The 22,779-nt window shown below is 45.5% G+C and overlaps 1 protein-coding gene across 1 annotated transcript; it reads left to right on the top strand.

Annotated features, from left to right (window-relative positions):
• Nucleotides 1–1,610: 1,610 nt before the first annotated feature.
• On the top strand, nt 1,611–17,713 carry LOC106562354 (collagen and calcium-binding EGF domain-containing protein 1). Its single transcript, XM_014127181.2, has 11 exons — nt 1,611–1,962; nt 3,134–3,214; nt 13,906–13,958; nt 14,308–14,439; nt 14,654–14,791; nt 15,049–15,182; nt 15,368–15,488; nt 15,650–15,789; nt 15,964–15,999; nt 16,226–16,261; nt 16,470–17,713. Exons 1-11 carry the CDS (start codon nt 1,847–1,849, stop codon nt 16,656–16,658), a joined length of 1,176 nt encoding a protein of 391 aa, XP_013982656.1. The 5' UTR covers nt 1,611–1,846; the 3' UTR covers nt 16,659–17,713.
• Nucleotides 17,714–22,779: the final 5,066 nt, after the last annotated feature.

The following is a 22,779-nucleotide window of genomic DNA, read 5'->3' on the forward strand; positions in this document are numbered from 1 at the left end:
GATAGGCAAACACCAAATAAAACCCAAAACCAAAGTAAACCAAGAGAGGAGCTCGTTTCCGTGGGAACATGAGTAAGCATGGGCTCTGTGGTCATTATAATGAACTAGAAACTGGAGTTTCTACCATCACTTTCTCTGCGGTTCTTTAATAATGCTTTTATATATTTTATACATTTATTTGATTCTAGTGGGAACGTAACAAAAGGAGACTAGGGAAACAGTTTCATTCAGTGCGTTAGGCAAGTGGGAGTGGAGTCTGAAGGACAGATTCGTTTGTGTTGAATAAAACCATCTGTTGCAATTGACTGGTGGCCAACAAATCCACTAGAGGAAAAGATACAGAGAGGCTGGACAGAAGTCAACTGAACACAGCATTACATAACAATCGCCACTGACACTGACTGACCATTGGCACTTTAGGCTGACCACTGGGGTGACTGGTGGTCTGCTTTGCCCTGTCAGTGTGGTAACCATAACCCTTACCCTCTTTAGAGATAGAGCTCAACTGTGCAAGTCACTCTCCTTGCAAACTGTCCAGATTCCAGAACAATCCTAGCACTGCAGCAGAAAAAAATTAAGAAGCACAAAATGTTTAATTTTCCCTCATGCAGACAAATACGGTAATATTGCATTGCATCTCCTAAATTATTTGTCAAGGGAATATCAACAGTTGATGATTTACTTAATGAGCAATCAAATTTGTCTACTAGTCATTTAAATGTGTGATTATATCATATTCTGCTCACTGAATCTGAAAATAATAAAGTAGCTTGTGTTGTGTAAACATATTAAAGATGTCCCCTACAAGGTTCCTTCAGTGACAACAGCTTCTTGGTTTTAGGAAGATAGAATTTAAAGCAATAAAATCTAATTAGTAAAACAGTGGCAGCTTTAGGGACTGAGCAACTGAAGAGTTATCTCGTTATTTCAGCTTTGATTTAGAATTACAAAAATATTTTACAAATACAGGCTTGTATTTTTCACAATTATGATCAAAAAATATGTTTTTAAGACTTTATTGGACTTCATATTACTTCAGTATGCCAATAGTGCATTTGACATGCACATGAACATTAGTAGAAAGTCAAAACAATAATCTTCTGGACATTGATTAAAGAGTGGGCCTATATTAACAATTTATGGGGTGAATTTAAACGGAAAAGTTCATTTCAGCAATCAGTAAATGTGTTATGCTACAGCTTGTCCTTGATGAAAGAGAGGGTGAGAGGAGAATAGGAAATAATCAGTCAAACGATTTCCTCTAAATTGGTTCTGCTCTTTACATTGAAAATTGACCTCTTCCCCCACATATGTATTTCCTAAATCAAATTAAATGAATACACTAATGTGTAGGGAGGAGAGGATGAGAGAAAGACGCATGTGGAATTAGAGAAATTATTCTGGTTGAGAGTTCGCTGTCAAGAGGACAACAGAGGTATTTTCTGCTGTGTCTTAAATGTTTCCTTTTCGTCAAAGTCAGTTTCTTAAAAACAGGAATACAGGAATGTTATTCCGGTGGGGATTAGTGAGAGGAATCGCGCTCATCACGGCGCATGTCTATAAACCCGTCCAGAATCGCTCTAGGGGGGTCTGATTCAGAGCGCAACAGTTGCGACAGGACTCTGACGCACTACAGTACAGCGAGGAAGTTTTGAGTGCAGGAATTAATGTGCAGCGTCTCACGTGTTTGACCTCTGAGTATAATTATAATTTATGTTAGCTTTAAATCAGTACATGTGCGACATTGATAAATTAAAACATATAGCTGTTTTGCAGAAGTGCAGCGTCTTTGTTCTCGAGGCATCAAGAAAATATAAACAAGGCTGTCACGGACCTCGCCAGGGACATGGGCCAGCTTTGCGCTGCAACACTCTTACCATTTGGTGCCATCTGCGTTGTTTTTATTTGGGATTGTGGTGCCAGTTCTTTAATAAAAACAAGATTTGCAGTGCTCACTTCAGGGTAAGTTGGTAGTCCGCGCATTTGTGAGGGAACGTTGTAGATATCAGTCTGTTATTTCCTATCAGAAAAATAAATAAAATATACACTTGATCAAAGTTTAACAAAAGTGCATGCACATTCAAATTAAGGATTGGTAGGGAATGAATAAAACTGTCCGGTAACTTGCTATCCGGTTGGACATGGTGATGGATGTGCGATTTACACTGAAAAGTAGCTGAATTTAATATTTATGTGTGATGTGTGAGAGACAATAAAAACACTACTTTTCGACAATCAGTCAAAGAAAGACCACCACGTTGCTCCAATCAAGCCCACCTACCCAATGATCCGTGCGTCCGCAAGTAAAAGGCGGTTGTGATGTGATTGGAATAGTGAATGAGATCACGCAAATACAGAGGAGTAGTTGTCGGAATCACTCAGTTGCATACCAACTGTAAATTCTGCCCATAACGTGACATAGGTTATTCATGTGCGCATAGAGAGGTCTGGACCAGGGAGAGGGAGTTCATAGCCTACATACAATAGTTTGAATGAAGTGGGCAAAGTATAGACCAGAAGAACTTTGAAGCATCTAATTTTGCTCAGAAATGATAATTGAATTCCGTGCTATTACCTCTTAGTTCAGCATTCCAGTTGTAAACAATTTCATGATATTATTATTTCAGTTTCTTTTTCCAAGAAAATTATAGACATCTGTATTTTCAAACGAGTTATTGTGTTTCTTAATCCTAGTCCTGGCGACCCAGAGGGGGTGCACATTTTTGTTTTTGCATTAGCACTGCACACCTGCTTTAAATCATGCAAAGCATGATGATAAATGCACCTCTTTGCAGGGTTATTAAACAAACGTTTTTCTTACAAAGACTGCAATCATGTGCTGGCCACTGCATGGCACAATCAATTTTCTTTATTACTTCCATTTTGAAATATTCTTACTGCTTCACATACAATAGTTGCTGCCATAGAATTGTGATTAGGTATTGTAGCATGATGTACTACAGTAGCCATAATGCTTGGGAATTCTGGCTGCTTTGAAAGGGAATTTCCACTATGAAATAACTTCCCATTTAATTGAGTGACTTTCTCTTTAATACCACTCCTATTACTATAGTAACAACATTGTTCCCATTACACTTATCTCTCTTGTCTCCTTTCTCGTGGCTTTGTAAAGGGAGGAGTGTCCGGAAAACAAGGTAGTGACAGTGGAGTACCCCTGTATTACAGCAAGGGGCACGGATGGCACCTGTCTCAGGTAAGTGTCCCATCCTTTAAAAAGAAAAGGAGAGCTGCACACTTCAGGACAGGCTTTCCCAAACTCGGTCCTCTGGACCCCCATGGATGCACATTTTGGTTTTTGGCTCAGGACTACACAGCTGATTCAAATAATCAACTAATCATTCAGCTTTGCTAATTTGAATCAGCTGTGTAGTGTTATAGCAAAAACCAAAACGTGCACCCCTTGGGGACCCGAGGACCACGTTTGGGGAACGCTGCTCTAGGAGCTCAGATGCAATAATTTAATAGCAACGTTTCGACAGCCAAGCTGTCTTATCAGGGTTTAATGACAAACACTGCGGGTCACTAATTGATATAGTTTCAAAGGACACACACAGGTGTCTGTAATCACGGCTGGGTGTGGCATGATTTCATTGGTCGATTTACAAATATCAATAGAACATATAAAAAACCATGAATGGATTACATACGATCATAGATACAATTAGGCTACATCATATAGGCCTACAAATACTTTATTTACAATGGATAACAAAAACACAATCACAGGAATGGCTTCAGATCAAACTCTATGTTGAGACTGAAGGGAGCTAGGGCCTTTAAATCAAAGATCCAGACGGCCCCTCGTTTTAACAATAAATTGTCAATGTCACCCCCTCTCCTAGGGAGGGTGATGTGTTCGATGCCGATATAGTGAAGGGACGAAAAAGGGTGGTTCGTTCCGAAAAACGTCCCATCCATCATCTTCACAACCATCCACCATACGGAATGTCCTTAGAATCGCACCACTCTACCATTATCCTCTGTGTCAATATCACACACACACACACACACACACACACACACACACACACACACACACACACACACACACACACACACACACACACACACGAGAAACCCCCAGTCTGCAGGTCTGGTTTAAGTCAGAAGCATATGATCTGTGTTCTGTCAAGGTTATAGCACAGCAATAGAAGTTGTCTCATTTGATTCTTGACTCCAGACGAGATGGTGGAGTTTTAGCTAGTTTTCTAGTTTTTCCTGCCATGTCTCCCAGGGAAGTATGGTAAGGACTGCCCCAGGCTGTGAAATATCCTTTAGATGATAGCCATGCATGAAGATGATTCTGTCTGGTCTGCCTAACCGTGCAAGCAGAGTGAGTCAACCATATAGCTCAGTGAGTCCTGGCAGTCTGCAGGCTTTCCCATGTCTCCACCCCTGTGGTTGGGGTTAGCCCAATTACACTGGGTTGTTATGGTGTCGGGCAGCAAACCCACACAGCCACTGAGACGCATTTTTCCTCCCGTCTACGGTGGTTCTCTCTCTCTCTCTCTCTCTCTCTCTCTCTCTCTCTCTCTCTCTCTCTCTCTCTCTCTCTCTCTCTCTCTCTCTCTCTCCTGACCCTCAATATTTATTGGACCCTCAATATTTATTGGAAAGGAGCATCAAGCTCATCACAGTGCACTTTCATCAACCTGTGAAGTTCATCATAACTTATTTTATCTGTAGGCTATTAAACTGCATGGTTTTCCAAGTCTTAGTGGGAGGACCACACACCATATCATCACGTGACTCCAAGTTTACTTCGATATGATGATTATTATATCAGTATTTGCACAAGGCGTTTCCACCGCCATTTGGCGCATAATACATTTTACAGACACAAACAGATCCCAACATGTCGAACGAACAAATTATCTGTCGGCATTTATAAAATTGTACCGAAATCCCGGTTTTCACTTCCTGTGATTTTTTTTCTATACGGTTTGACTTTACTCGGATAAAACCTGTGGATGATAACGTGGTTACTGTTAATGTTTGTCTAGTTTGCTTACAGTCAAAACGGCTTTGGGCTGCATTGGCATCAGTGAAATGTTCTTGCTGGGGTCCATGATATGATCATTTCTCTCTTGACTCACTTATAAACATGACATTTTTTTCTAAATGTCCCATCCATCTTGTCATGTCTGGGCCTGAGTGGGGATACTCTGAAGTGAACTGTTGTGAACTCAGTCACTCACTGGGCCTGCCTGCAACACACTCATCAAACCTCTCAAAGAAATCACAAAAATTGACATAATATTCAGTTCATTCCTGCCCGACCACTAGATTTCCTCTGAAAACCCCAGTTAAACCCAGCTGTCTTAACTCATTATACAGGGTTGACTCTGCACCCATTCATATGCCTCTGTGACCAGGGTTCCATCAGAAATGCCAAGTCTGAGCATCCCCTTTTCCCTGTGTGTCAACTGCTTGGCTTTCAAGTGGTCTGTGTTCATTAGTAAGACAGACTCCGCTCCATGCCTGGTCACAATCTGCCCGTCCACAGACACAGCTTTTCTCTTTTACCTGTGACTCTGCCTTCATTTGGAAGGCTGAAACCTTGACAGGCCTCAGGCCCCAGTGTAGCCCAGAGTTTCCCAACCTGTTTTTGTACCAGGGGCTGTACCAAGGAGTAGTAGTACCTTGGATAACCCCTTAGAACTTGACTTTTAATTCTGATGTCAGCCAACCATCTAAGGGACTGGTCACAAGCATCTCAGGGAACGAAGGTTGAGAAACCCAGGGCTAGTGTATGTGTTACGGGCCCAGGCCTCCTCACACAGGACTCCCTCCTCAGGGATGGGGGGCGATGGGGACTGATAATGATGCCAGGGAGAGGGTCTCGGGTGTCATTGTCCCTCAGAGAGATGTGTAGAGTTTCAGCCATTAAACCCTGAGATAACACTGTGCAGGGAGCTGCAGAATCTGGCTGGGACCTCCAGGCCAGGGTGAACAACACTCAGGCTACTCACACTGGCTGCATTCCCCTCGTCTCCTCTCCTTTCCTCTTTCTCTGAGTGCAATATGTGTGTCCTCGCTGGTGTTAATGAGTACATAGTGAGTGATAATGTGTGTGTCAGTCGAGTGTGCCTGTATGCATGTGTCCTAGGCTCTGACAGCTGATAGTGCAGGCGATGCCTGGAGCGCATGCAGGCCCAGAGCGTATGTACTACGTAGCTACTACCTCCTGAGTGTTAAGCTCCCTCTCATCTCTCTCTCTTTATTTGTTTCCTTGTGGATTTACTGCATTGGACTTGGCTCTCACCTCTGTAGTGTTCACTCTGTGGGCTCCGTACTCAATCCCTCACCGCTCTGCTCCCCCCTACAGTCCCTACACGTCGACAGGCCGCGGTGGGGCCGGCTGTAAACAAGTCTGTGACACGCATGGCAGGGGGAACAGGAGGAGAGAAGGAAGAGAGTGAGGGAGGGGAGAAGGTGGGGAAAACGTTAAGATTTGTTTTTATCCAAATGAAATAAACCTGGATTCTGGCAATGCCGTGTGTTCACCTCGGCAGGGGGCTTGCCTGAAAAACCACGTCAAGGTCTATAAAAAGGACCAGGAAGGGGAAATCACAGGAGGGAGGGAAGGTCTATAGGACAGAGCTCTGGCTTTTATGAACCTCTGTATTCTGCTGCAATTGGTGCCCCGTAGTCTAGTTGATGTGGTGGAACCCCGGTAGAGTCAAAGCCAGTAGTGTTGGAGCTAAAGCTGTTGAAGTGTAATGAGGGATTCAACACCAGAACAGTACCATCTCTCTCTCTCTCTCTCTCTCTCTCTCAACACCGTTGTAGTACATGTGGCTTCCTGCTGTAAGGTCTGGAAACCATCCTATCCCACGGCCCCTGAGCTCACCGTGGAAGAATAAAGAGGGAGGCAGCACAGGAGCGAGAAAGGAGAGGGGAGGGGGATCAGAACATACTGAACCAAGCTCTCACAGTCCTGTCTCTCTTTTGTACTCTGGTTTTATCATTAAAGCAGGTGGGAGGAAGCAGGCCTGCAATGTCCTCAAAGTGTGTGTGTGTGTGTGTGTGTGTGTGTGTGTGTGTGTGTGTGTGTGTGTGTGTGTGTGTGTGTGTGTGTGTGTGTGTGTGTGTGTGTGTGTGTGTGTGTGTGTGTGTGTGTGTGTGTGTGTGTGTCCAGTCAGGTCTGAACCCCACACTGTGCTCCACTAAGGTTCTGACAGGGTTACTATCTTCAGCCAAGGCCTCATCAGACTCACTACACCACAGCAACCAGCACGTTAGCCACGAAATGAGGAGTGAAATATCTCACCACTTCCACCCAATGGTACAAGCTTAGGTTATAAAAGGTTCACAGAGACATGTCTTCTCTTGACAAGAGTACATCAGGACAGCTCATTCACCCTAAACACATAGTGAAACTGGGATCTATCACACATTGTTTACATTACATCTAGGAACTCCATGGGGTGTCCTATTCTAACTAGTATACTTTTTATATTTGGCATTCTTCCTCGGTGTGTTTTGAATGGCAATCAAGCTGTGGGAAAATGAAACTGTTTAATTTGTCTCACACTTGTAGTTGACATAAGTGTCTCTCTTAGCAATGCAATACTGTTCTGAGTACTGCCGTAATACTGTTTCATTACAGGGGAAATATTATCCATTTCTCTGTTTCTCACAAAACGCTTTTTTACAAGGCCTGAGGTTCACTTCCTGTCTTTAATGGTAAAGTCTAATAAGTCTAATCATTTGCGTAGATCGGTATTATTGTTGGACCCCAGTAAATATCAAGTAATCATTGTACATCTTTTTCTAATTAACATTCACCTGAACAGCGCTCTGTACAAACACAATGCCTGTTATTCATTACTGTTCCACAGAGCAGGGGTAAGCACATTTCAGCACGGCTATGATGTCAACACTAATATGTCAGCAATACAAATCACCCACTAGGTGATTAAAGTCTGTAATGGCATCGTCAGCATGTTGTTTGAAGTACAGCACAGAGAAGCAGCTGTGTACTGTATAGACAGTAAATGTTTTTATATCACAGAATTGGAAAAGGGGGGGGGTGAAGGAATGAAAAGGGAGAGATGAAATTAAGGAACTTTGCAGTGGTAAAGATGAGGAGTCACAGTCGGACACAACAAACATAATCTCTCCATGCAGTGGGGCCATTTCAACCCTCCCACCTCCAGGCCGTCTCCCTCGGAGTCCTGGAAGGTTCTGGAAGACTTTCGTGTCTTATCAGTCCATTACCTTCAGCCCTGGTTAAGGACTTTGGTGTGATCTCAGTGTAGAATCCTTAAAAAAGACCAGTCTGTAGCCTGGTTTCCTTTCCTGGCAGTAGAGCACTCACAGACACATCATTAAGACAGATCCATCATTATTGGCTTTAGACTCCTTTCTCAGTTACTGGCTGCTCTCACTACATTACCTGTAATCTGGACCTCATCTCTCTCTTAGGCCCTTTATTGTCCTCATAGGGTCCATTCTTTCTCTTGCTCTCTCTCTCTCTCTCTCTCTCTCTCTCGCTCTCTCTCTCTCTCCCCCCCATCCCCCGTCTTTCCTTCCAATCTCTCTCTCTGTCGTCAGGTAAGGCTCCAAGGCCAGGTCACATGTCTGTCGTTGAGAGGTTGTGAAGCTCAGAAGGGTCAGAGATGGCACATTCCTGGGGTGACACACGGCCCTGGGTTGACCCCAGGGTCACATAGGCCAGCGGCCCTTCATATTGCCTTGGGGGAACCGAGGGTAGGCACTGGCACTGGGAATAGACCTGGGAGCTTTAGGGCCTGTAATGAGAGGGGTCATAAAAGAGAGGGAGAGAGGGAGAGTGACAGAGAGGAATAGGGGGCGAGAGAGGGGAGGATTTGTGTCACTCTCTGGCCCAACATTAACTGGCTATGGCTTTGAGTGGTGTTATACCCTTTTCACACTACCGTGCAGACCCGAACCATACTGTGCTGGGCTGGCTCTGATATATTATTTTCACATTGTCCTTCCTAGCACGGTTCCAGCCATTATGGTTGATGTTTCACCAGGTCAGCCGTGGGAATAGAGATAGGTTGTTAGAATTTTAGAACAGGCATTGGTGATGGAGTGAGGACCTGTGAAGACAGAAGCGGTAGGCGGTGGGCTAGAGGTGACGGAGGAGTGTTGGTGCTGTTTGGGAACTGTAGCGTGGCTGTGCTTGTGGAAGTGGTGCAGACCTCCTGTGCTCTCAGTGAAAGCGTCCACTGTCTGACTAACAGCCTTCCCCACTCTGATGTGTCCCCAGAGAGACCGCAGGCTGGAAGTGTGCTGACAGAATAAATAAACAGAGAGAGGACACGCTCACATCTCAGCACACTAACACCTTCACGTGTATACTCACACGGCACAAGAACAAGACGCTTATACACTAACACCCTTACATACCCACACACACCTTTACATAACAGCCTAACACCCTGCTGTATGAGGAAACACAGAGAAAACAACAGACCCTCTTAAAACTAACACCCTAATCGATTATGCACACAGGACTGACGCTTTTACTTAAACACAAAGACAGAGACAGACGAAGAAGGCACAACAAAACCTATTCCACCTCAGGAGACTGAAAAGATTTGGCATGGGTCCTCAGATCCTCAAAAGGTTCTACAGCTGCACCATCGAGAGCGTCCTGACTGGTTGCATCACTGTCTGGTATGGCAACTGCTCGGCCTCTGACCACAAGGCACTACAGAGGGTAGTGCGAACGACACAGTACATCACTGGGGCCAAGCATCCTGCCATTCAGGACCTCTATACCAGGCGGTGTCAGAGGAAGGCCTAAAAATTGTCAAAGACTCCAGCTACCCTAGTCATAGACTGTTCTCTCTGCTACCGCACGGCAAGCGGTACCGGTGCGCCAAGTCTAGGTCCAAGAGGCTTCTAAACAGCTTCTACCCCCAAGACTCCTGAACATCTAATCAAATGGCTACCCAGACTATTTTCATTGCCCCCCCCTTTTACAACGCTGATACTCTTTGTTGTTATCATGTATGCATAGTCACTTTAATAACTCTACCGACATGTAAATATTACCTCAATTACCTCGACTAACTGGTGCCCCAGCACATTGACTCTGTAACGGTACCGGGCCCCCTGTATATAGTCTCGCTATTGTTATTTTACTGCTGCTCTTTAATTACTTGTTACTTTTTATTTCTTATTCTTATTCATATTTTTGTATTCATTTTTTTAACTGCATTGTTGGTTAGGGGCTCGTAAGTAAGCATTTCACTGTAAGGTCTACTACACCTGTTGTATTCGGCACGTGTGACTAATACAATTTGATTTGATTTGAGACTATCATCCATACACAGAGAGGCAGACTTATAAACAGGATAACATTAATTCAAAAACTGCAAAGCACACAGCACACACACACCCACACAAAGACATCAACATGACAGATATGTAAGAGCAGAAACACACACAGACACTGTCTCTCCTGTCCTGAAGTGCCGAGGGGTCCGTGACCTCCTCCGAGGTCCACATCCTGTGTTTCTGACTCACCGAGGTCCACGTCCTGTGTTTCTGACTCACCGAGGTCCACATCCTGTGTTTCTGACTCACCGAGGTCCACGTCCTGTGTTTCTGACTCACCGAGGTCCACGTCCTGTGTTTCTGACTCACCGAGGTCCACGTCCTGTGTTTCTGACTCACCGAGGTCCACGTCCTGTGTTTCTGACTCACCGAGGTCCACGTCCTGTGTTTCTGACTCACCGAGGTCCACATCCTGTGTTTCTGACTCACCGAGGTCCACATCCTGTGTTTCTGACTCACCGAGGTCCACGTCCTGTGTTTCTGACTCACCGAGGTCCACGTCCTGTGTTTCTGACTCACCGAGGTCCACATCCTGTGTTTCTGACTCAACGAGGTCCACGTCCTGTGTTTCTGACTCACCGAGGTCCACGTCCTGTGTTTCTGACTCACCGAGGTCCACATCCTGTGTTTCTGACTCACCGAGGTCCACATGAAGGACCATCAAGCACAACTGACACAAAAGCTACATCTCTCTTTCTTTCTCTCCTTCTCTCTCTCCCTCCATCCTCCTCCTCTCCTTGACGTGCCAACATCTCCCTCATTTCCTCCTCACTGCGTTTCCTCCTCCATCGCCATAACAACCCTCTTAAGTCATCGTCCCTCTCTCTCTGACGAGTCTGGGAGTTGACAGAGTAAATATGAGGCATAACGTTGCGTCACAAGACACCTAATGATACTGTTGTCCCTCTTCGCTATCTCCCCCATATCTAGAAACAGAAACACTATCTGAGGTCCAGGGAGCAATCCTGTACTGAGTGAGTGGAACTGTTAATACATAGTGACTTCAGTCTGGTTTATGGAAAGCATCATTCCAGATTGGTCTCTGCTCTGCTGTCTCTGTGTAACCTCAGTGCTGTCTGTCCAGGCTGCAGATGGTTGGTGGGGGGGTCTATAATGAATATCCAGTCTTTGTAGTGCATTCCTGGGGGAGTCTATAATGAATATCCAGTCTTTGTAGCGCATTCCTGCCACGAACGCACAAATAAATCACGCCAGTCTGGATGGAAAACAATAACATTGAGCTCTCCTCCCTGGAGGGAGACCCTTGCTAAAGTACATAATCTGGAGTGTAAAGTGATCCTGCTCTGGCCTGTACTCTGGATCCTGTCTTGCTATTCCTCCAGCGTCTCTGTGCTGTTTTTGGCAGCAGCATTGTAGTGTAGAGCCTGTGTGGGCCCTTGGACAGGGAAGCCCAGGCATGGTTCTCCTAAGACGGACTCGTAGCTGGGTGACTTGCATGGTCAGACAGACCTAGTGGGTCTGTAGGCACTATGTTAGAGTGTGGAGCGTCAAGAGAAGCAGTGTCTAACAGCAGGAATACCCTCAGGGTGACACAGGGACTCCACTCATCTTCTGAAGAAACTTAATCAGACAATATGCTTGCAAAAGACTTGTTGATGCAGAATGTAGAAACACAGAAGAATCGAATGGGCAAAAATACCATAGAATCCGACCATCAGTGTTGATAACCTGGGAGTAGAGAAAGATATTCTCTTAGAAAAAAGGAACCAAAAAGGGTTCTTCAAAGGGTTCTCCTATGGGGACAGCCGAAAACTCTGTAAGGTTCTAGATAGCACCTTTTTTTAAGAGTGTACTCTCCTAACCTTCTTAGTCCCCTGACCTTGATGTTTGTCTGTATTGTGAAGAGAGCAGAGAACTGAAGGAAGAGCCTGGTCTGGGAGCTCTCCTCCTCAAGGCTGTGTTTAACAGTCCTGTCAGTGTCACACATCACTCTCACTAATAACCCCTGCCCTTGTTTCCTGACATTAACAACATGCACCCAATTACTGACTGCTCTGGGCCCCAGACACACACACACACGCACGCGGGGGAGCATGTCCTCACTGTGGAGGACAGTGATGTAGCTTTAGTGGTTTGGTCTTTTCCCTTTAAGATCCGAGAACAGTGTTAATCAACAGAGACCCCTACATTCCCAAACATCAACAGACAGGTCATCACACTGTGTAACTAATAACCTGAGCAGTTTATACAGACCACTGAAGAGCATGTATCATCAATCAAAGACACATCTAGCATTTTATTTGACATTTTTGTCATTTAACAGATGCCCTTATCCAGAGCGACTTAAAGTTAGTACATTCATCTTAAGATGGCTATGTGGGACAACCACATATCTCAGTCATAGTAAGTACATTTTTCCTCAATAAAGTAGCTATCAGCAAAGAGAGCTAGGAAGGGGGGGAAAGTAAAGTTAGCTCACAAAAGGCTTTCTTTCCTTTTTTTTGCAGGTCCAAGATCAGATCAGGGGCAGTGTGGGGTCAGGTCTCTGTGTGACTGACAGGCTGTCTGTTGATGTTTTGAGTAGAGCAGTGGACAGTGAACATTGAGAGCAGAGGTTGTGTGTTGATGTTATGAGTGGACACTCAGAGAGACCCAGACAGACAGACAGACAGACAGACAGGACCCACATCTGCTGTCCATTAGCCCAGCCTGGCTCTCTCCTCTCTGGGCACACTGACTGGAGGTACAGGAGGTGGCAGGCCTGAAGAGAGATGTCCTTCGGGCCCCTGGCCAGAGCCCCCTAACAGCCCCCCAGTACTGTCCCATTTCATCCCCAGCTCAACACAGCACAACACAGCACAACACAGCTATGAGCCCCAGAGTAAAGCTCCAGTCCGTCATGTGGCTTTAATCAGGCCCTGGCCAGGCCCATAGTTCTGTAAGTTATTTATCATTCAGAAGAGAGAGTGGGGGAGGGTCTTAGAGGAGTGATGTAGGTTTATGTTGCATGGAGGTTGGAGAAGAATAAAAGCAAGTTGTCGTCTTGAGGGACCTTCAGTGAGGTACCATGCTAAATTCCCTCCATCAAGAGCGTGCAGTTTTCGGGGCAGGAGTTGTGTGTTCCCCCCTCCTCGTCTAGGGTCTGTGTTATTTGGGTTCTGTGATTCTAGGAGTGTTCCAATATCCCTTTCCATCGTTTCCTATTCCACAGGTCCATCCCTAATGCCTGTAACATGTGGTGTTTTGGTTTGCTGTGTGTGAGGATGATGCTCTTTCTTCAGCTGTCTCTTGACCATCTAGGCTAGTGCTGCTGGGATGTGGGGAGGGAGGTAAGGGATCTGGTGCCAGTGAGGAGCTTTGGTCCTAAAGACAATTGACAGGCTGGGTGTTACCAGAGAGGAAGAGGCAAAGCGAGAGGGTTTACTCCTGTCAAAATCTGTCCACAATTAGCAGACTGATAAGCAGACCGTCTGCCTTCCCGCCTTTGGGACAACGACTCCCATTTAGTGGCTGTGTAGAGCTGTTCAGTATGTGAAGAAAAGGAAACAGCAGCTGGGAAATGAATTATTGGCTTATGCTACTGTCTGTCTGTGTGTTTATCCACAGGAGGAAATGCTGTGAGGGCTTCAGGTTCGTGATGGGCCAGTGCATACCTGAAAGTAGGTTAAAAAAATACAGCAGTTCTACTCACCCCAAGTCAGATACTTTACTCAGTGCCTGTAATTACACCTGGGCACCTGTACACAGACATAATGCACATTACAACGCCAAATTAACCCATTACTGAACTGCAAATTGTTTCAAAAGTAAAATAGCATCTCATTCCATAAATTGTCAATACTGTACAGTGACACACCATGACCAATAGAGGGCAACATTACACAGGAATACCCTTGAGGAATATTATTGGCCATCCAGGGTTATTATTGAGCTGTTAGCTTTGTATGTAAGATCCTATCTGTGCATATCCCTATTGAGGAACCAATCCCTCTCCTCTCTCTGCTCCAGATGTGGATGTGTGTTCTGGCTCCCCCTGTGAACAGCAGTGCACTGACAACTTTGGACGAGTTGTCTGCACCTGTTACCCCGGATACCGCTTTGATCGAGAGAGGCATCGCAACCACCAGACCTACTGTTTAGGTAAGTCCACTACCTGTTTATCTGCCAATCAGCTTTTAATCAGCCTGTTTATCTGCCAATCAGCCAATCAGCACTGTTTTCTTTTGTATAAATCTTAATTTAACATCCTGCATCAGAGCAACCGCTCTCTCTCCCTCTCTCTGATTAGAGCAGCCTAAATGCAGCCTTAATCAGGTGTGAAGTAACAGCTGGTGTTGTGTCTCCCACACCACAGACATCGATGAGTGTGTGGAGTCCGACGGCAGTGTCTGTGATCACGACTGCGAGAACACCGTGGGCAGCTTCCTGTGTCGCTGTCGCAGGGGTTACATCCTGGCACCGGACAAGCAGTCCTGTATACCCAGTCACAACCGTGGGTGTTGAGTTTACTACTATACTTTACTCCTACTGTCTACATGAGGCTGGCAACTACAGCTACACTACCTCTGGGTTTAGCTCACTAGTACCTTCCTGTGTGTCATCAGCCTGAGGGTACAGTACTGTATATGTGTTTGAGAGGGTGAACATAGACTACTAGACTTTGTTTTTGTGTTACTTATTCTGTTGTGTTACTTACTCTGTGACAAGCCTGTCTCTCTGAGAGTCTCTTTGTCTCTGTCTTTCTGTCAGTGAGCTCGTCAGGGAAGTCTGACACCCTGATGAGTGCTGGCTCCTGCTCCCTCACCTGTCAGGACTTTGTCAACATGAGGAACAGCCTGCTGCAGCTCAAACTGAGGCTGGGCAGCACTCAGTCACCTAACCAGGTACATCTACATCACAACACTAACTACTGCACATCCTACTTACACTGGTGTTCCATACAAACACAGGGATACACTAACCAGAGATAAACTAGCCTCGCTAGACTTGATGTCTCACAATGGAAGTCTGACCAAATGCAGACTACAGTGAGACAGGTTGTTGTACTATACTACCTGTGTGTGTGTAGGTGTTGTCTCCTGGCCTGGCTAACAGCAGTGATAAGCCGTCTGCTGGGAGGTTGGGGAAAGGTCCTGACACCACCGCCCTCCCTGGTCCTCCTGGCTCTCCAGGATCACGTGGGGTCCCAGGTAAGAGTTGTTTGCTCTTTCTCTGAATCTTTCTAACTCAATCTTTCTCTCTCTCTCTGTATCTCTCTGTTTACTTACTGCCTATGTTAGCCGTTTGTTGGCTGACATTCCGCAGGTTATCTCCTTGGTTCCTCTTACATCCATTTATTCTTGGATCCCAGGCCACTCAGGAGTGCCGGGGGAGAAGGGAGAACCTGGAGAGAGAGGCCTGACCGGCCCCCAGGGGCCACGGGGAGACATGGGCCCTATGGGCCCCGAGCCCGACCTGGAGCACATCAAGAGGGGTCGCAGAGGAGCTGTGGTAATCTTATTATTGCTTCCCCGATAACATGTTGTTGGGCCTATTAGTCCAAGCAGACCTCAACACATCCATAGCTGCAGAGATACATCATTACAATAAATGTTGCATGAGAGGAGCTGTAGCTCCCGCTAAAAACGTTTAAAACCATATTTCTGTCTCTCCTTTTTCCAACAGGGACCTCCTGGCGCACCAGGCAGAGATGGACTGAAGGTCAGTATAACAGTCTATCCATGTGTCTGTGGGTGTTTAGTACATGCTTGTGTGTGTCCTGTTTGTGTTAAAACTATCCTGTACATTTTTCAAAGCTGGAACACTAACAGCAACACTTTTCACCCCACTCTGAGAGCTCTGAGCTGCTGATGTGGGCTCTTATAGAAGTCTGTGTGAATGTTGGAAATATGTAACTGGATGTTTCTGGATGTTTTTTTCTCTTTAGGGTGACAGGGGAACTCCTGGTCCCAGAGGTCTACCAGTGAGTCTGCTTTCTATATTTGCCAGCTAGGCTTTGAAGTATCTTTAAATGCATTATCATCATTGTCATCTTGTTCATCTATTCTATGTAGTATCAGATTACAAGCATACAATAAGTCCACCCTAAAGCATGCAACATGCCTTACAGGTTGAAGTCTAATTTACTGATGTGTGAACAGAGATATTAAAGCCTCCGTATCTTTCCCCAGGGACCTCCCGGCTCCTTTGACTTCCTCCTGGTCATGATGGCCGACATTCGCATTGACATCATCGAGCTGCAGGAGCAAGTGTTTGGGAAGAGGCAGGGCCTTTCCTTAGACAACCCGCCCCACTCCAGCGGAGAGACAGGGTTCGGAGAGTGGGGCTCCGGACAAGGAGAGCTCATGCTCAATACCTGAACTCCATAACCCTGCCCACGGCAACTGTCACTCAAAACGATAAGCCAAAGGGAACTAATTAATCAACTGGCTCTTGTAAAGCAGAGACATTGAACTGACTGAACTGACTCCTTTCCTCCAGTGAAACCTTGTCTCTAAAACCCAAATAGGACCTCTGATCAGCTCTCTCTCCTGTCAGAGACATAGACTATAAACAAACGGAGAGAGAGAGAGAGAGAATGGCAAAGATGGAACCAATGACCGTCCAAACCAAACCACTGCAAGCTTTGCCTTGCCGCCTTGATGTTTCCTTCTAGCCTGGTCTGGTCTGACTGAGGAGAGGGGGTATGCCTTTGCTGCGAGGCACAGGGGGGTGATGGTTGTAGCCCTGTGTGACTGTGTCTTTGTGCGCTCTGAGCTGAACAGCTTCAAACACAGCAAGGGCTTTATCGTCTGCATCTCTTCCTGTTCCTGTCAAATCTGTACAGTCTGAGGAGAGGAGATGCCGGTCGGTCGCTGCCTGACACTGCTTACCTGCCCTGCAGGGCCTAGAACCAGACTCAGGCCCCAGACTGCACCTGTCCATGCAACAACCCAACTCAACAGCTTTTATACTGCTGCCACTACACTACAGACTCTCTGAAGCGTCTTTAGAGATACAGTACATATACTACATTAGCAAAAGTATGTGGATACCTGCTCATCCAACATCTCATTCCAAAATCATGGGCATTAATATGGGGTTAGTCCCCCCTTTGCTGCTATAACAGCCTCCATTCTTCTGGCAAGGCTTTCCACTACATGGTGGAACATTGCTGCGGGAACTTGCTTCCATTCAGCCACAAGAGCCTTAGTGATGTCGGGCGATTAGGCCTAGCTCGCAGTCGGCGTTCCAATTCATCCCAAAGATGTTCAATGGAGTTGAGGTCAGGGCTCTGTGCAGGCCAGTCAAGTTCTTCCACACCGATCTCGACAAACCATTTCTGTATGGACCTCACTTTGTGCACATGGGCATTGTCATGCTGAAACTGGAAAGGGCATTTCCTAAACTGTTGCCACAAAGTTGCAAGCACAGAATCATCTAGAATGTCATTGTATGCTCTAGAGATTTCCCTTCACTGGAACTAAGGGGCGTAGCCCGAACCATGAAAAACAGCCCCAGACCATTATTCCTCCTCCACCAAACTTTATAGTTGGCACTATGCATTTGGGCAGGTGGCGTTCTCCTGGCATCCGCCAAACCCAGATTCGTCCTTCGGACTGCCTGATGGTGAAGTGTGATTCATCACTCCAGAGAACGCGTTTCCACTGGAAGTTTGGAACTTAGTAGTGAGTGTTACAACCGAAGACAGATGATTTTTACGCGCTAGGCGCTTCAGCACTCTGCAGTCCTATTCTGTGAGCTTGTGTGGCCTACCACTTCACAGCTGAGCCGTTGTTGCTCCTAGACGTTTCCACTTCACAATAACAGCACTTAAGGTTGACCGGGGCAGTTCTAACAGGGCAGAAACTTGACAAACTGACTTGTTTGGAAAGGTGGCATCCTATGACGGTGCCATGTTGAAAGTCACTGAGCTCTTCAGTAAGGCCATTTTACTGCCAATGTTTGTCGATGGCGATTGCACCTGTCAGCAACAGGTATGGCTGAAATAGCAGAATCCACTAATTTGAAGGGGTGTCCACATACTTTTGTATATTTAGTGTAAATAAAAAAGGAACCATTTGAAAGTTTCTGAAAGTTCTTTGGATATGAGTGTTGGTAAACGTACTCTTTTTTTATTGTCGTTAGTGTTGAACTTCCCTAGTCAAGATAGGTACATATATGGTGTGGAGTGGACTCTCTTAATGCTAGCTATTGGTCTACACCTTAGATCACCTTCTAAAGCATTATGTGTGTCTCTGCTTGTGTGTAAGTATGTATATAGTACACACCAGCACTTTCCCTAATGAAGTCAAGATTTTACAGCACTGCAGGTCTTGGAAACATCTGCTAATCACAAATGGTATGCACCATTAAAACACAAATACCGAGAGTGTGGACTGTAGACAATCAAAAATAGCAAAAAATTACATAAAAAATGTAATGAATAAAAGGCCAGCTGCTTGGCCCTGGTTGAGGATGCAGGTTGCTATTCCTCAGGGTCTACACACTACAGCCAGTTACAATCACTCATGGGAACAACTCCAGACTATTTTTTGTCTGTCTGCTTTCCTGCCTTTCAGTCAGTCTATTAGCACTTGTTGTCTCTGCAGGTATTCTCTCTCCAGAGGTACTGTGTCATCTCCAGCAGAAGGAGCTAAGTCACAGATGGGGTTCAGCATCACCTAACAAGCTGTATGTTACTAACACCACTATATGACACAGAGTAAACCATTTGTACATAATACATAACACATGATGTGTCTGGCTTGGCAGGTAAAGATGGTGAACCATAGTGAGGTTCAGTGTAATTATGAGTGGTGTAAGTACCAGAGGTCAGGGTTCAAATGCTTTAGCAAAGACAGCTGGATGGGTAATTACAGACCCCCTGTGTTGTCAAGTCTCAACTCGTTCCCTAACTTAGCCTGTGATGAGAGTCCACATGGATGAGTTAAAAGTATGTTCTGTTCAGCCTGGGAAAATCCCCTGCACATCATGTTTGTTCTGTGGTGAAGAACACCGACTCCTTTCTGGTCTCTTTGATTCAGACACGTTGTACACTTGTCAGCTCTCTGGTGGTGATAGCACAGGTGGAAGGCTATGTGTGTAAGTGTGTGCATGGTGGAAAGGTGTGTGTGCATGTGCGCGTGAGCATGTGCGCGTGCGTGACAAGCCTCCAAGCCTCTCATCTACCAGCTCCGCCCCCTGCCGTGCAGCCATGGCTCACAGTAAAGACGTCGCTAGGCAACCAAGATCAGGAAAAACAACATGAAACAATTTAAGAACAATGTCAGAGAGAAAAGAGAGGGGGAGTGAGAGATTATCTCATTTCCTTCACTGCTTGTCATGCAATTGTAATGTATTTTCCCCTTTTGTCCTGTAGATGACAGCAGTGAGGAGTTCAACTGAGTTTATAATGGGTCAACAAAGTGCACTTCAGATGTGCAGTGCATACGTACTAACCCTTATCTACCCTACCGCTGCCATATACAGGAGATGTTTAATGAACATTGTGTCTAGGCTTTAGAAGTTCTCTACTGTGCACAATGTCATTATACTGACGAGAAAGGAAAGATGTACCACAATCTGTACTTACCTCTCTCTCTCTATAGGTCTGCAGTATATTAACTATACAATGATCTTTTCCTTTCTATACATTTCATCTTCAATGACTTTTAGAGAAATTGTATATTCCAAGTATTTAGAATGATAACATTTCTATTTATTGTATGTTGAAAGTTTTATTTCAATGCGGCACCTCCACCATTGTTGCACTACTGGGCGAGGTTGTTGCCACCCTAACTCAGCTATTCACTGGCAGCTGCAGTTGAGCACCAAGATGTGGCAGATAAAGCTGTTCCAGAAAGGCTCTCCAGGTAGCCTCAGATAGAGTTATTCTCTCTCTGACACGCCATGCCCACCCAGACACACGTGTGCGTGTGTGTGTGTGTGTGTGTGTGTGTGTGTGTGTGTGTGTGTGTGTGTATTTATTTATTTATTTTTTATTTCAAATTTATTTAACCAGGTAGGCAAGTTGAGAACAAGTTCTCATTTACAATTGCGACCTGGCCAAGATAAAGCAAAGCAGTTCGACAACATACAAAAACACAGAGTTACACATGGAGTAAAACAACATACAATCAATGATACAGTAAACAAAAATAAGACTATATACAATGTGAGCAAATGATGTGAGATAAGGGAGGTAAAGGCAAAAAAGGCCATGGTGGCAAAGTAAATAAAGTATAGCAAGTAAAACACTGGAATGGTAGAATTATAATTTTAAGAAAGTTCAAAGTTAAAATATAAATAATATGGTGCAAAGGAGCAAAATAATAAATAAAATAAATAAATACAGTAGGGGAAGAGGTAGTAGTTTGGGCTAAATTATAGATGGGCTATGTACAGGTGCAGTGATCTGGGAGCTGCTCTGATAGCTGGTGCTTAAAGCTAGTGAGGGAGATAAGTGTTTCCAGTTTCAGAGATTTTTGTAGTTCGTTCCAGTCATTGGCAGCAGAGAACTGGAAGGAGAGACGACCAAAGGAGGAGTTGGCTTTAGGGGTGACCAGAGACATATACCTGCTGGAGCACGTGCTACAGGTGGGTGCTGCTATGGTGACCAGTGAGCGGAGATAAGGGGGGACTTTACCTAGCAGGGTCTTGTAGATGACCTGGAGCCAATGTGTTTGGCGACGATTATGAAGCGAAGGCCAGCCAACGAGAGCGTACAGGTCGCAGTGGTGGGTAGTATAAGGGGCTTTGGTGACAAAACGGATGGCACTGTGATAGACTGCATCCAGCTTGTTGAGTAGGGTATTGGAGGCTATTTTGTAAATGACATCGCCGAAGTCGAGGATTGGTAGGATGGTCAGTTTTACGAGGGTATGTTTGGCAGCATGAGTGAAGGATGCTTTGTTGCGAAATAGGAAGCCAATTCTAGATTTAACTTTGGATTGGAGATGATTGATGTGAGTCTGGAAGGAGAGTTTACAGTCTAACCAGACACCTAGGTATTTGTAGTTGTCCACAAATTCCAAGTCAGAACCGTCCAGAGAAGTGATGCTGGACAGGCGGGCAGGTGTAGGCAGCGATCGGTTGAAGAGCATGCATTTAGTTTTACTTGTATTTAGGAGCAGTTGGAGACCACGGAAGGAGAGTTGTATGGCATTGAAGCTCGTCTGGAGGGTTGTTAACACAGTGTCCAAAGAAGGGCCAGAAGTATACAGAATGGTGTCGTCTGCGTAGAGGTGGATCAGAGATTCACTAGCAGCAAGAGCGACATCATTGATGTATACAGAGAAAAGAGTTGGCCCAAGAATTGAACCCTGTGGTACCCCCATAGAGACTGCCAGAGGTCCGGACAGCAGGCCCTCCGATTTGACACACTGAACTCTATCAGAGAAGTAGTTGGTGAACCAGGCGACGCAATCGTTTGAGAAACCAAGGCTACTGAGTCTGCCGATGAGGATGTGGTGATTAACAGAGTCAAAATGCTTTGGCCAGGTCAATGAATACGGCAGCACAGTATTGTTTCTTATCGATGGCGGTTACGATGTCGTTTAGGACCTTGAGCGTGGCTGAGGTGCACCCATGACCAGCTCTGAAACCAGATTGCATAGCGGAGAGGGTGCGGTGGGATTCGAAATGGTCGGTAATCTGTTTGTTGACTTGGCTTTCGAAGACCTTAGAAAGGCAGGGTAGGATGGATATAGGTCTGTAGCAATTTGGGTCAAGAGTGTCACCTCCTTTGAAGAGGGGGATGACAGCAGCTGCTTTCCAATCTATGGGAATCTCAGACGACATGAAAGAGAGTTGAACAGGCTAGTAATAGGGGTTGCAATAATTTCGGCAGATAATTTTAGAAAGAAAGGGTCCAGATTGTCGAGCCCAGCTGATTTGTAGGGGTCCAGATTTTGCAGCTCTTTCAGAACATCAGCTGAATGGATTTGGGAGAAGGAGAAATGGGGGAGGCTTGGGCGAGTAGCTGTGGGGGGTGCAGTGCTGTTGAATGCAGTAGGGGTAGTTGGGTGGAAAGCATGGCCAGCCGTAGAAAAATGCTTATTGAAATTCTCAATTATAGTGGGCTTATCGGTGGTGACAGAGTTTCCTATCCTCAGTGCAGTGGGCAGTTGGGAGGAGGTGTTCTTATTCTCCATGGACTTTACAGTGTCCCAGAACTTTTTAGAGTTTGAGTTGCAGGAAGCAAATTTCTGTTTGAAAAAGCTAGCCTTGGCATTTCTAACTGCCTGTGTGTATTGGTTTCTAACTTCTCTGAAAAGTTGCATATCGCGGGGGCAGTTCGATGCTAATGCAGAACGCCACAGGATATTTTTGTGTTGGTTAAGGGCAGTCAGGTCTGGGGAGAACCAAGGGCTATATCTGTTCCTGGTTCTAAATTTCTTGAAAGGGGCATGCTTATTTAAGATGGTGAGGAAGGCATTTTTTTTAAATAACCAGGCATCCTCTACTGACGGGATGAGGTCAATATCTTTCCAGGATACC

Source organism: Salmo salar, chromosome ssa11, assembly GCF_905237065.1.
Source record: "Salmo salar chromosome ssa11, Ssal_v3.1, whole genome shotgun sequence".
Lineage (NCBI taxonomy): Eukaryota > Metazoa > Chordata > Actinopteri > Salmoniformes > Salmonidae > Salmo > Salmo salar.

Bases quoted from the DNA above. Each gene is read 5' to 3' on its own strand.
- LOC106562354 (XM_014127181.2), top strand. From the start codon at position 1,847: ATGGGCCAGCTTTGCGCTGCAACACTCTTACCATTTGGTGCCATCTGC. The intron at 15,489-15,649 runs GTAAGAGTTGTT...CTTGGATCCCAG, and splicing joins AGGATCACGTGGGGTCCCAG to GCCACTCAGGAGTGCCGGGG. The intron at 16,000-16,225 runs GTCAGTATAACA...TTTTCTCTTTAG, and splicing joins CAGGCAGAGATGGACTGAAG to GGTGACAGGGGAACTCCTGG.